The sequence below is a fragment of the Trematomus bernacchii genome, unplaced genomic scaffold (genome assembly GCF_902827165.1).
Source record: "Trematomus bernacchii unplaced genomic scaffold, fTreBer1.1, whole genome shotgun sequence".
Classification (NCBI taxonomy): domain Eukaryota; kingdom Metazoa; phylum Chordata; class Actinopteri; order Perciformes; family Nototheniidae; genus Trematomus; species Trematomus bernacchii.
Window position 1 is genome coordinate 4,760,288 of NW_022987477.1, and position 13,266 is coordinate 4,773,553.

At 40.3% G+C, this 13,266-nt stretch overlaps 1 protein-coding gene across 1 annotated transcript in view; it reads left to right on the forward strand.

The window, feature by feature from the left end:
• Positions 1-13,266, forward strand: part of LOC117496471 (cadherin-12-like) — a 55,793-nt gene that overhangs the window by 19,792 nt on the left and 22,735 nt on the right. Inside the window, exons 4-5 of the mRNA XM_034148146.1 lie at positions 1,852-2,019; positions 4,896-5,083. Of these exons, the coding sequence (XP_034004037.1) occupies positions 1,852-2,019; positions 4,896-5,083 (356 nt within the window). The remainder of the gene's footprint in view (positions 1-1,851; positions 2,020-4,895; positions 5,084-13,266) is intronic.

Consider the following 13,266-nt stretch of genomic DNA (forward strand, 5'->3'; position numbering starts at 1 on the left):
CGCAGTAAAATAAGGTCATCTAGGCCATTAGGCTTGAATGATTTGTATGATTGAGTGTCTTCCAAACAGTGTGTGAAATATGCTGTAGTGTGGACCAGTGCAAGCATACATCATGAGAATAAAAGCGCTCCTAGAATTGACCATCGGGCCAATCCACAAATCATGAGGCCATGAAAGGACACATGCTCTCCAATAAAGATGTTGAATTGTTTTTTTAAGGTATGAAGTAAAGGGTCAATTGCATCCGACACTCCATTGAAATCAAACAGCATTGATATTAAGCCTTAAAGGTCCTAAAGTCAAATGCTACCCTACCAGATTTAGATTTTACATTTAGACAATTTAGATATAGACTTAAATTGACAATATATATATATATTTGTTATTGTTTAAACAGTCAATACACTCACGCAATTCAAGTAACACTTATTGTCATTTACATTTCCTTCATACCCCTGCCAGTATGACTGCAAAAAAGTGGGTATAAAATGTATTTTCATGCTCTTAAAAAAGTTTTTGAACCCTGCAGAAACCCCAATTTTATCTAAAATCGGTCAAAAATAATATAAACATTCAGGAGAGTTACTGCAGAGACAGCTAGATAAAACATTTGTAAGTACAGTGGATAGAGAAATGGTAGTTGCTAACTTCATGCGACATATAAAAATGTCAGTTGAACTTCGAAAACAGACAGACTGTCTCTATATCAAGAAATAAACTGCATTTCAAATCCCCCATTGTCTATCTGAGTCTATGCTTCATGGACTCTGAATCTTCTGGGTTGCGTAGCATTAGCTGGCAAACTGTAACATAAGGGAGCTTAAATTGAAAGCAAAAGACAAATAAAACAATATGCTGAAGCAATATTTATGAATACTTGCTGTTTTCTGGTGTAGGCGGTTGGTGTCATGGGAGGTAAATGGTGCTAAAAAGGTTGCAGAGTGGCAGTGACGGCTCTAAATCTGAAATACCTTCAAACCACTAGTGTTTGCCGGCAGTGGGCTGCTGATGGCTTTCCATCTGGGGCAGTTCAAAGCATACGAAAATAGGTTCATACATATCACACAGGCAGATACGAGGGAATCTTTTGCTGATTATGCCGCTCATCCCAGAGCTTCACAGAGCACGTACTGCGACTGTATTTCAAAGTGATGCTGGGAAAAAATCAAACTGTTAAAGTAAATGTTTGCACTGCTGGGCCTGCTTCTATCTCCAAACGCACATCGGCAACGGGAACAACTGCTGGGAGGAAAAAAGGTGAGCAATGGAAGGGCGGGAGACACGTAATTCTCCATGTCTGTCGCAGAATTATCGATTTAAGAGATAGACATACCCCTTCTCCAAAAGATGGTGACAGAAATGTTGAATGCACACAGTGTGTGGTTTAGCATTCACACATGTTTGTGGATCAAGTGCTACATCCTCCTCACCGTACTAAGTGAAATAAGAGGAGGGGAAAAGTGCAGACCCACCTAGAGTATGCTGCCCGCTGCCTTTTACCCTGCCAACCTCCAGTGGACCTCGCTATTAATCTGCAGTAAAAACCCTCTGATCTCAGGGTCTGTGATCCTCAAGTGAATCATTATATGGCTTCACCAGAGCTCCCTATTGAATGTCAAGTGTCTCCAGTTTGTGGAATGACCTCTATTTCAGCCTTGGTTAGAGCAGTGTCTTCCTGGGCAGTCAGCTCCTTAACGGGAAATATATTAGATTGTGCATTATGAGGTTAATTGTGCATTTAGTGCCAAATATAGTCCAGGTTACCACATTGTTCTCTTTTTTTAACTGACTATGCTCTCTCTTTTATTCCTTCCTATTTCTAACCACTCTATAACCTATTTATCTTGCCAGGTGTTATAAAGACAGCCTTGCCCAATATGGACAGAGAGGTGAAGGAACAGTACCAGGTGTTGATCCAGGCCAAGGACATGGGGGGCCAGCTGGGGGGACTGGCCGGGACCACCACTATCAACATCACCCTCAGCGACGTCAACGATAATCCACCCAGGTTCTCTAAAAGTGAGTAAATATTTGAAAAATAATTGCAGCATGCCAACACCTACTTTCATTTGTGTCAAATAATAGTAATAAAGCTGGCTCACATTTAGCAGGTTCAAACATTGTATGAAAACAAAATAAACACTGTGCAATTACAACAGGGCGGGGGGGTATTCATCATGTATCCTCTTTGTAATTAGGTTTCATTATTTGTCATTATGCTCTGTCGTAAGCAAAGGCCTGTTTATTTAGCATGATTGCATCTACATGTAATGCTCCTGGCAAATGAACGACTGTACTGTAGTATTGCTGTAAATGTGCTCACTGGGCATCCTTCTATATTTAGAGCAGGTTTGCTGCTGCATCAGGGATTCAGAGTTTAAACACTCCATGTTCTCCATCCGATATTTTGAATAAGCTGCTAAACCAGATTAATTTGATTGTGCCGTTCACCAGGTCATGTAAAAAGCCAAGCTGGAAAAAAAATGCATTACTGTAAACATGTTGATCTGTGAACGCTTTCCTACTTATACTAAGCACATATATTAAATTGTGTTTATTTCATTTTAAATATCAGCTAGTGTATGACAGAAAAGGAAAAATACTGTTGTGTATTGATGCAGTCTCTTCAGGTATTGCGAGGTTACAGCGAGTGGTCTCCCCTGAATGTAAATACATGCCTTCAGACGGTCAAGCTCCCCTGGCAGCGGGGGAAAAGATCATATTTCCATAATGCTGTCACAGCACAGAGGTGGGGCCAAGTATGGGGGGCCCTCAGCCCTGTCCCAAATCCTCTCTTTGTTGTGTTCTCTCTTCCATATTTATAGGCTTACAGGTTAAAAAAAAAGTCTTGCGGCCATATTGGGGAACCTCATCAAAGGATTCTGATCATATTCCAGCATGGATCCCTGCCACATCTGTCCTTTAGTTATTATACATTAAACATTTGTAAATCCCCTGAATGATCTCTTTTTTTAATGATACCAGATGTGGTTGTAACTGAAATGGTCATAATTAATAGGGGTGTATTAACTGCATGTGGCTTTGTTAAATTATATGCAGTGGCATATAACAGCTGTTTCCTAACTTCTCCTAACCTGCAACTCACCCTTGTTGGCACTGGAGCTGTCCTGCCCTTCAAATGACATCCACTTTTAAATACTGTAAATGTCCTTGAAAGTACTTGATTATTTATTGAAATTTGACCATCTGAATTCACACATATGCCTCAGATTCCCAAGGATCAAGAGTGAAGGAAATGGTAGCAACACCATGTAGCGTAGGTTTTATCGCAGAAGTATAACATTACATTTGGGCACCAGACAGAAGAATATTTTAAATATTTATCCGTCAAGAATAAAAAGGTTAATTTATTGAAACAGATGGAGGGATAGCCCGGTAACCTTTACAGGATGTACAAATAATGTCAGCATTTGTCCAAAATCATAATTAATACATCTGAAAGCAAAATATCACATCAAGACCCATTACCCAAAAACTTAACATCAAAATATGTAAAAACCAAATTTGTCAGTTCAAACAACAAAATGTCATTTTATTAGGGATGATAATCTTGTGGAGAGGAGAGGTAGAGGAAAAGCAGGCCAGCGAAGATCACAGATCAGAATGCAGGTTAACAGACGATGTTAAAGGTGAATTGTTACATCCCACCAGCTCCTGGGTTCAGTGACATTCAAAATACAGCCTGGTTGACCAGAACAAGTCCCCAAAATGGAACTGGGTTTAAATAGCTGGATCAAACTTCCCTTTCTCTTTCAGCAGTCAAGTGAGATCTGAGAAAGACTGGTGTTTGTTTCAGTAGATTATGTTAAATCACCCAAAAAATGAATATCCTGTATGCCAACCAGCTTCTGTGTTCACCCTGTGCATGCCTTTTAACTAAGACTTTGGATTATTGTACATTGTAATGTTCAAGGTCATCCTTCACAGAGTTTGATGCATTTATTTGTCAAATAGCACCATCCTCAGAAAGTTTTAAGATATTCAAACTCTTGCACATCACATTTCTAATTTAAAAGGCCAAATAAATGACATTCCATGAAGCGAATAATGTTTTTTTTGAAAACCAATCTTGGCTAATTATTTGTTGCAGCAGTAAAATGTGTCCGGAATATGTTTAATCAAATTGAGGAATTTGTTAAATTAGTGTCAACAAAACAGTGAAGCCAGCCGTGGCGTCAGAAAAGGACTTAGTCTAAAATAGTTGTCGTGTAACCTCTGACATAACACAGTGTTCAAAATAATGGCACATTGCCTACTTGACATTTCTTGACCTGACACGATTCTGAGTATGGAATGAAAGCCCTGAAAACACTCAAATGAATTTGAACACTCTTTTAGTGCTACTGAATTGCCCATGGCACCTCTACGATGCCGCCAGGTGTTCGCAACAGATTTCAAATGCAGCAGTAAAGATTATATTTCTCTTGCATCAGCAGATTATGTTGTTGCAGATACTAGCTATCTCAAAAAGTAAAAGGGAAAAACAGAAACAGATTCATTTCCACATATTGTGAGTTGTAAGTGATAATCAATCAATCCGCAGTTTGTTTGCTTGTATATTTCTTTCCAAGCCCTCAGCAGTAATTTCTCTCCTGTTTGGAGTATCACAGTCCCTGGCTCTTGTGTTTGTGGATCATACAGGTTTGAGCCCGCCAATTACAACGAGCTGTGTTGCCTTGATGTCCAAGCACGTCCAAATGGAATAATGCCATGCTCATAGCTACAGGGCGGACTTCAGACAGAGCATATCAGCAGCCTGCCTGTGGGCGGATAAGACACATAAAGGACGGAGGATGTGAAGAGCTCTGCATTTTCCATCCGATGTCAAGTGATGATAATAAATGAATCCGGTCTGATCTTTGTTTGTTTGACAGGTTTCTTTCATCTCCGGGTTCCTGAGTCTTCCGCAGTGGGCTCTGCTGTCGGAAGAATCAAGGCCCATGACTTGGACATCGGGAAAAATGCCGAAGTAGAGTACACCATCGTGCCAGGTGACGGAGGGGCCATGTTTGACATCACCACAAATGAACACAACCAAGAGGGGATCATCATTCTCAAAAGGGTATGGAAGACATTTTTTAAAGTCAGCAAATAGTACTGATGACCAGATTCATTTACCAATTTATCTAGTTGTTCTACTTTTTTAAATGCAACCCTTCCTGTGGATTTTCACATTAAAAGCCTACCAATAAGGGAAAAGCCTAGTTTCAATGTTAAAAAGTGTTGGAATGCATTGATGGAAGCTTATTAACATGCACACCACAACATAACATTGTCTATGGATTCTCTGCTACACAATTCAAATGTATCTTTACAGTACATTGCAGATAACTCCCAAACAGAATGTTTCTACATACAAATGACATACATATATATGCAAAACGGTGCCCTAAGGGGTCATATCACATCTTGACAGCATCATATTACGTTATACAAGTCAAATAATATGACAATATGAATGCCATAGTTTTCAAAAGGGGGCCTTAAATAAGGCATAGTGAAGCAGACTTGTCATTCAAGACAAAGCAACACATTTTTTGTGCTGCTGTTTGTTTTATCCTCCATTTGAAACCTCTTTCATGCTGGAGAGGCTGTCTAAATCCTGTCCAACCCTTCCTTCCTGTTTGTGACAGGGAATGGGAAAAGGGATGTAATACTGGAGAAAAATATGGCAGCTTAACATATACAGTATATATACAGTTGTGTACGTGTGCAAGTGTGGGGGGGGGTTGTTCCAGCACCCCTATCACTTGCACTCTTGCACTTCCTGCGAATATGACACTCAGTGTGTTATAATACACCTAGAAGCTCACTTTACATTTTACATTTACACATATTAAAAATCAATGTTTAAATGCATAAAACCATACCAAGTGTGCAGGTCATTGTGTTACACAACGGATGCTGAACTTGTGAACCCTCAGTTGTGAGATGCTGCTCTCTTTCTGTTTGTCTCTTGCAGGCGATGCCTAAGAGCAAAGCTCAGAGCAAAGGAGTAGCGCTCTCTGAGTGCCTGTGCTATATAAAGCATTAACTCAGCCTGTCAGGCCTCATTTACTATGCCATATGTTCTTTTTGGCTAAATGGATTAATACAGCCAGTGCATAGTGACCCACATCAAGAGGTCTCGGCCTTTGGTTGCACTTCCTCTGAACAACAGTGCAAAGATATCTAATTTTAAAACTACTTTTAGCACGTTTGTAGGGCTATGATATCACTGCACGAAAAAGGGAAGTGGCACGAAAGCGCCAGTGATTTATAAAGTATAACTCCAAGGATAAACCTTTGGGATCTATCATCTCATTTTCAAGGGGGACCTACAACTGCCAGAGGTGAAAGAAAAAGGACATAACAGCCACAGAGTAATGTTAGAAGCAGAAATAGATTGACCTGTGTGCTAATCTACTAAATAGCTAGGCTATAATAAGACTTATTATGCAACCAATTATTAACTCAAGCCGATACATACTTGTTTCTCCATTCCAAGATCTAGTTCATTCATACTTTAAATAATATCATGACCTTATGTCCTTAAGATCTGCGGAGTGGATTAACAATTTATGGATATTCATTTCATTTCAAATAAACCAATGTGCAGTTTTCTGTGATAATTGCATTAATAACTATTGCCATTTTAAATAATAGGACAAATTAAACAGCTTCAGATTTGTTCCATGGAAAAGCCTGTAAGAGAATTCCTTCATCAATCTTAATGTCAGCTTTCTTAATGTATTCATGTTGTTTTGGTTTAAAGCTTAAACCCACCAAATATAAAGATGATTATTCTCCTCCCACAGGCTTCACTGTAGAGATATTATTTCTCCTCGGACACTGAAAGCATTCAGCTGGCTGACAGAGGGTGATAATATGCATTTATGAGCAGAGAATAAAAGAGTCTCAGTATCGGCTTATTAAAGTTTCAGGGGACTACACACCTACTTTTAAGATGGTGATAAGCGTCAGTACGACAAAAAGGGCATTATTAAGATCATGGGCGTTATGAAAGCCTCATTAGAATGACACCTTTCCCATATTTGGTCATATTAATCACAGCGTAAATGCTCTGTAAAGAGGAATCTGGGCTCACAGATATAATACATTTACTAGTTACTCTGCAGATTGAAATTGTTAAAGAATATATGAAAAATAAATGTAAGAAATGATATATTAATATAGGTTAAGCTACCAGCAGCATTTCAAATAAATAACAATAATCCCCACAACTGCAACATTAAAGTTATGTTTAATGCATTATAAATAAATAATATAAGATAAATGAATTTGAAGTACTTTTATTTTCAGTATTCAAAATGTATTTTCATGCTCATACTTGTGTACTTTTTATTGGAGTTTTACATGAGGGTATATTCCTACTTTCACTTAAGTAAGATATCTGACCACTCTTGGTAAACAAGACTGTTCAATGTACAGATTTTCATCTTCATTTTCATAGTTTACAGACTTCTTTCTGCCATTTATAGAGCGCCGCTCACACTTCCAGCAACATGCTGTTAAAACACATGTCGTCAGTATCACTCTAACAGCTGGCAATTGTTTGGCTCAGTGTTTCCGAATGTGTCATATTACAGCTAAGGACCAAGATAATGGGAATGTGATCAAAGTTATCGTACTCTGACACATGCAGGAACACATGCACACAGATATGCTTTCAGCCTTCTCCCATAATCCCCTGCACATCGATCCCTTCACATACCTGGTGCTGCGTTTCCCTTCGGCAGGATGCAGCAGACCCCTGCGGTGAGTTTAGATGCCCTTTGTTGTCAGTGCTGTTGAGGTTGAATGGAAGCAAAAAAAAAGACTGCAGAGCAAAGCCACGTTTGCATAATGCAAGAGCCACAAAATGTCTCTTTGATATGATGTAGGGAAAATCTATTTAAAGTCAGAAAGATATTTATGAGAGATGCTCTGATTTGTGGAGGAAATTAATTGCTTAACTGGATGTTTCTGTATGTTGGAACATTGGCACTTAAGGAGAACTGTATGATATCCTTAATATATATAATACATGTATTAAGGCATCATACAATATCTTATGTGAAAAAGGTTCCAACTCTACTGAAACTAATTCTGTCCCACATTCATGTCAGCAATGACCATTATGTTGAATGTTAGAACAGAACAGTATCAACTTTACTCATTACTAAAAGATAGAAAAACAGATTCCTCTAACATTTTGCAGCTGTTAAAGTAAATTAAATTATTGAATAATAAAAAGAGTCGGTTTCACATTAAATCCTGCCTCTTTCATGTAAATTCACCTCAACAAAATACCCGTAAGAAATGGTAATCCATCTTTTTTTGTCACTTCTTTCAGTTCGGGGATACCGCATATGTTTTGTCTGATTTGTCGCCAGACAATTCTATCTGTTCATGCACCTTTCAGGGTATTTCTGATCTAAGTGTGTCAAATGTTTCTGGGGGAAATGCAAATCTGAATTTGTTTTTCTGACGTATCAGACTTGGGTATTTGCTAACCGGTACATTTTTAGTACAAGCCCCAGCAAACACAAAGGTGTGTGATCCTTTGATCCCAGAAAAATATGCCGCTGAGTGAGTAATTGATTCCCTGCTCGGTGTTAGCGCTGCTCAGGATGCTCTGTGCACGTGTGCTGTATGCAAAGCCCATATCATGCTTACATATATGTACCTACTGTTCTCAAAGGCATGTCAATAGATCATTTTAAAGTGACCTTCTCATTGACAGTAATGGAATAACCAAATGAGGCAGGATGCAATTATGATGTAAATGAATGGTTTACATGTATAGCCTCAATGGATGGGGATGCATCTCGTCTTTATTGTTTTCACTTGTAGTGTTTGATTTACTGCCATATAACACAGAGGCAGTGTGATGTATTCCCTACAGTGGTAAGCTACTGCACAAAGGCATTGTTGATGGGGGACGTTCTTATCCCCTTTACCTGCCCAGGCTCCCCCGCAGTGTAATGCACTAAACAACACGTGCTTCTGCCCATGTGGGGTAGTGATAGGACATGGGCAGAGTGAAACAGAGGAGAGAGGGATGAGCTGTGCCTGGGAAAGGTGTGGGGAGCTAGAGATGAAGCCTTTATGAGTTGTTCACTGTGTTCCCAGAATACTGACCCGCCCACAGAGTTGTCTTATTTCACATTGGTGGAATATCCCCAGAGACAGGTGTGCAAATGTGTGCAGACAATCCCTCTCGCTTCCCTCTCCCCCCCCCCCCCTCTGCCTCTGTCTCTTTCTTTCCCTTTTGACTTCCCCTCCAATGCAGCAGCGTCGACAAATCGCAGCAGGACAGAGTGGAAAGCCACATTGTACACAGAGCAGAGTTTGGCAGACCCCAAATTAGAGACTCAGGAAGGTTGGTTATGATAAGAGGATCAGGCTGAGTAATGGGTACAAGGGATGATCATCTATTTCCCAGTCTGACGATACAGGGGGGAGAGGAAAAAAGAAGCACAGAGGCATGAAGGGGGTTTGCACATCCCATCTGCAAAACATAGGATTACGGGAGACAATAGGTAACTCCACCGATGAATTCAGACAGAAACGTTCAGACAAATGCATGCACACAGAGCGACATGCTTTACATGGGAAAGCAGGACACACAGCGACACATACAGTATGAGGAGCCCACACACACATCGGCAAGATAACCTTGTGTTGGTAAAAAATACTTTGAGTCAGATTAAATGCCCATTTTCTTATTTATTTACCTCCTCCTGGGAGATGAGGGGATGGCAGTTATGTGTAATTGAAATATGCTGTTCTAGGCCTAGAGGAACGGCATTGTTCACCATGTGTGGCATAATATTCACTGGCTCATATTCAGGGAATCCATTTTAATACAGGACTATCTACTCACTGAACAAACCGAATGCCCCCAGCGGCCACAGTGCATTGAGTAAAGAGCACCTCTTGGCACTGACTCCAAATCCATCGCCCCCAGTGTCAGAGCGGTTCAAAAAACATGAAGTAGAGAACTGCCGGGGACTTGTGCTGTGCAAAGTGCTGCACTTACACCTCAACCACTGGTGAAATGTAGCATTTAACCATGAAATATGTTGTGGTTTGAGCCCTGGCTTTTCCTATTATAGGCCATTTAGCTAGACACTGAACTCCAATTGTTTCCAACGGCCAAACTAGGAAATGAAAGTAATATTATATAGCAATATGAACATATAAGCTCAAAAAGTGCAACATAAATGCATCTAATTTGTTTGTTTGTGGTTTCTTTCGTGGACAACGGTTGGTTGCATATAGGTGTAAGATATGTGGTTCGAACACCAGGCCTACAGTCAACATGTCAATGTGTCATTGAGCAGTATTCTAAACCCCCAACAGCTCCTGATGGCATGGCTAATGATGTGTGAATGTATATAATGTTATTCTCTCTGAGCAGGTGTCATCTTGTATGGCAGCCTCTGCCTCTGTATGAATGTGTTTGAAAGGGTGAATTCTGACTTGTACATGTAAAGGTACTTTGAGGGGGCCATTTTCTATCTCTGGAAACACAGAAAAAACATAATACTTGGTCAGTGACAATGGGAAATGTGTTCTATTCTCTATAAAGTAAATAATATAGAGAATATTTGATGAGAGAAAGACAAGAGGGGGGGGAGGATTGTGCCACAGCCAGAAACTGTAAATGTTTCAGCACCATGGACAGAGACAGAAGGAGATACTGAAATGTAATCAAAGAAATATATATATTATGTATCATTGACTCTAGTATTGCCACAGACCGCCCCGATGTTTGAGCTCTTATATAAGTACGCAATTAGTTTACAACCGCACAATGATTTGTTTCCATTTTTCTTCTAATAAGGTAACACAGTAAGAAAAGCGGAAAATGATTACTCCAGATTGCATAAGAGGACAATTATTCCCACTTTCAAAGAGCAGCACCTTCAAGAGGTAAATGTTACAGTGTCGCTTGACATTTGAGACAAAAGCTTGCCACCAACCGTGAGCAAAAACGGATAAACATTGCATTCAAAATAAATGCCACTAATTGCCTGGATTGCTTAGCTCAAACGCGGCCCAATGGACTTCCCTAAAGTCATAACGATTGGCAGTATCGAAGCAAGAAGCCCTTTTCATCTTTGCTGCCATCAATTAAGGACTTAATTTCACTAAAGTCAGACGGTGACTGCAGTCTAATTTCTCTATCAGAAATGTCATTACTGGGCTGTTTGAACAGTTAATCATTTCAGAGAATGAAAGCTGCTACTGCCTTTCAGTCTTGATGCGACACTATCCGTCAGTTTAAAAAAAGGAATGGTCAAATGAAAGAAATAAAAAGACTGCTAACATTACTGAAAGCCAGAATATAGTGAGGAATATTGGTTGAATACAAAAAAAAAAAAGAACAGAGGGGCTTTAGTTTGATATATTTAAACGCTTTAACAAGGACACATACTGTATATACATTGTCCAATATCTAAATGTCCTTACAAAGTGGAACATGTCACCTGTAAATGGCCAGGGGGTGATTGATTTCAATATATTATAGCTTAAAACTGATAGCAGTGAGAGTTCATCCTGTATGAGAGCGACTGAGCCTTGCTCACAGACAGGAGTTGAAACTAATCTATTGATTATAGTGCACAATGTTCCAGTGGGAAGTGAAATTTGTTATTTTCAGAAGGGGTGTTAAAGGAGTCAAAAGAAGGAGAAAAGAAGGAAACAATACCTGAGAACAACAGGAGATCCAGGTGCACCGCACACATAAATAACACCTCACCAAGCAACCAAGCTTGGAGCGAAGTGTGTGTGCTACAGCTACTTGTGTGTGGTTCTGCATGTGCTATGTGAGTGAATGAGAACAAAGAGACAAAAAGGAAAGAGATTGCTACAAATAGGCGACTGAGGTGGTGCTAGTCGATGAAGTGCCTTCTCCCTGGTGGCCCGGGAGGCGTGGGTGTAATAGATTAAAGTAGAGTCTCGGGGCTCATCCCACGGCTAACCCTGTCCTATTAAGAGTGGCAGTGTGAGTCTTTCACAGTCACTCCACTCCGCTGCAGTGTGGACAGGTCTGCTGGCAAGCCTCTCCATGGCACTCGACTGTTGTGAGCACTGGGGGGATGGAGATGCTTGGAGGCAGCCAAGGACACAAACCGATGTGACTGATGGCAGCACAATAAAGTGAGCATCTCCTCTGCACAGTGCTAAGACCCCCCGGTATTAAGAGGGACATCGAATCGCTCTCTGGGGCATGTAAGCTTTTCTTTGGCGATGATAAGCTCATTGTGCTCTGTGGCCAGTTGACTGCTGATGGCACAATGGTGCCTGGAGGAGTTTAGCATTCTTCTGCATGGCAGGGTTTCCCGGAACCGTCAGTCAAAGACAGCAGTGACCTTATGAAGAAGTCACTCATTCACAAACAGAGACGTCAGGCCACAGTCAAACCACTGAGTCATAATTGCTTATCTCTAAATCTCAGAGGAATTTGCACCTCGAAGCGGCTTTGCCTCCCAGAATTAATGTGTTTAGCATTGGGCATTGTTGAAACTATTCCCGCTTAATGTAACAAAACAGACAAATCTTTAGCGATTAGATGAAGGGTGCTGTCATATGGGATCAAGAGGTTTTGGCCTCATGAGAGTTAAGCATCCAGACATGATGATGTGTGGAGAAATGTGTTGGCGTAGACAGCTGCCATTAGAAATGTGTGATATTCTAAGCATATTCGGCTAAGCTTTGATTTACTCTCAGAGGATAAGTCATGTGAGTGGGTGTTAATTATTCATAAGTGCTATTGTAAATATATAATGCTGTGGTAAATGGATTTAAGGATGCTCTGAATATCACAGCTTAAACAACATTTGCATTATTTTTCACCCTACTTAATCGTCAGCCTCTCCAGGTAATACCTGTGTTCAGCATAAACAAATAAATACAGCCTGCTGAGGACTTGCTGCGCAGCGATAATAACTCTCCAAGGGGAATGGCAGCCATGGGTGTTGGCAAAAGACTGTCCCTCAAACTATTGGGTGTGTAGCTGAAGGTTGAGAAGACTATTGATCTGCTGTGGTAATACAAGAGTGACACAAAGAAACGGAGCCCATATTCAATAAGCATATCATCCTGCTTCTCCAAAAATAACCAGCAAGCTGTAAAAACATCTGCAGCTAACACTTTATGCTGGAAGCAAGCTTTGGGGGGTGGGGGGAGAAACATACCCAAGTATAAAGGAGAAACAGATTTTATATTATGCGTTTCCACACGTCATATCTAAGG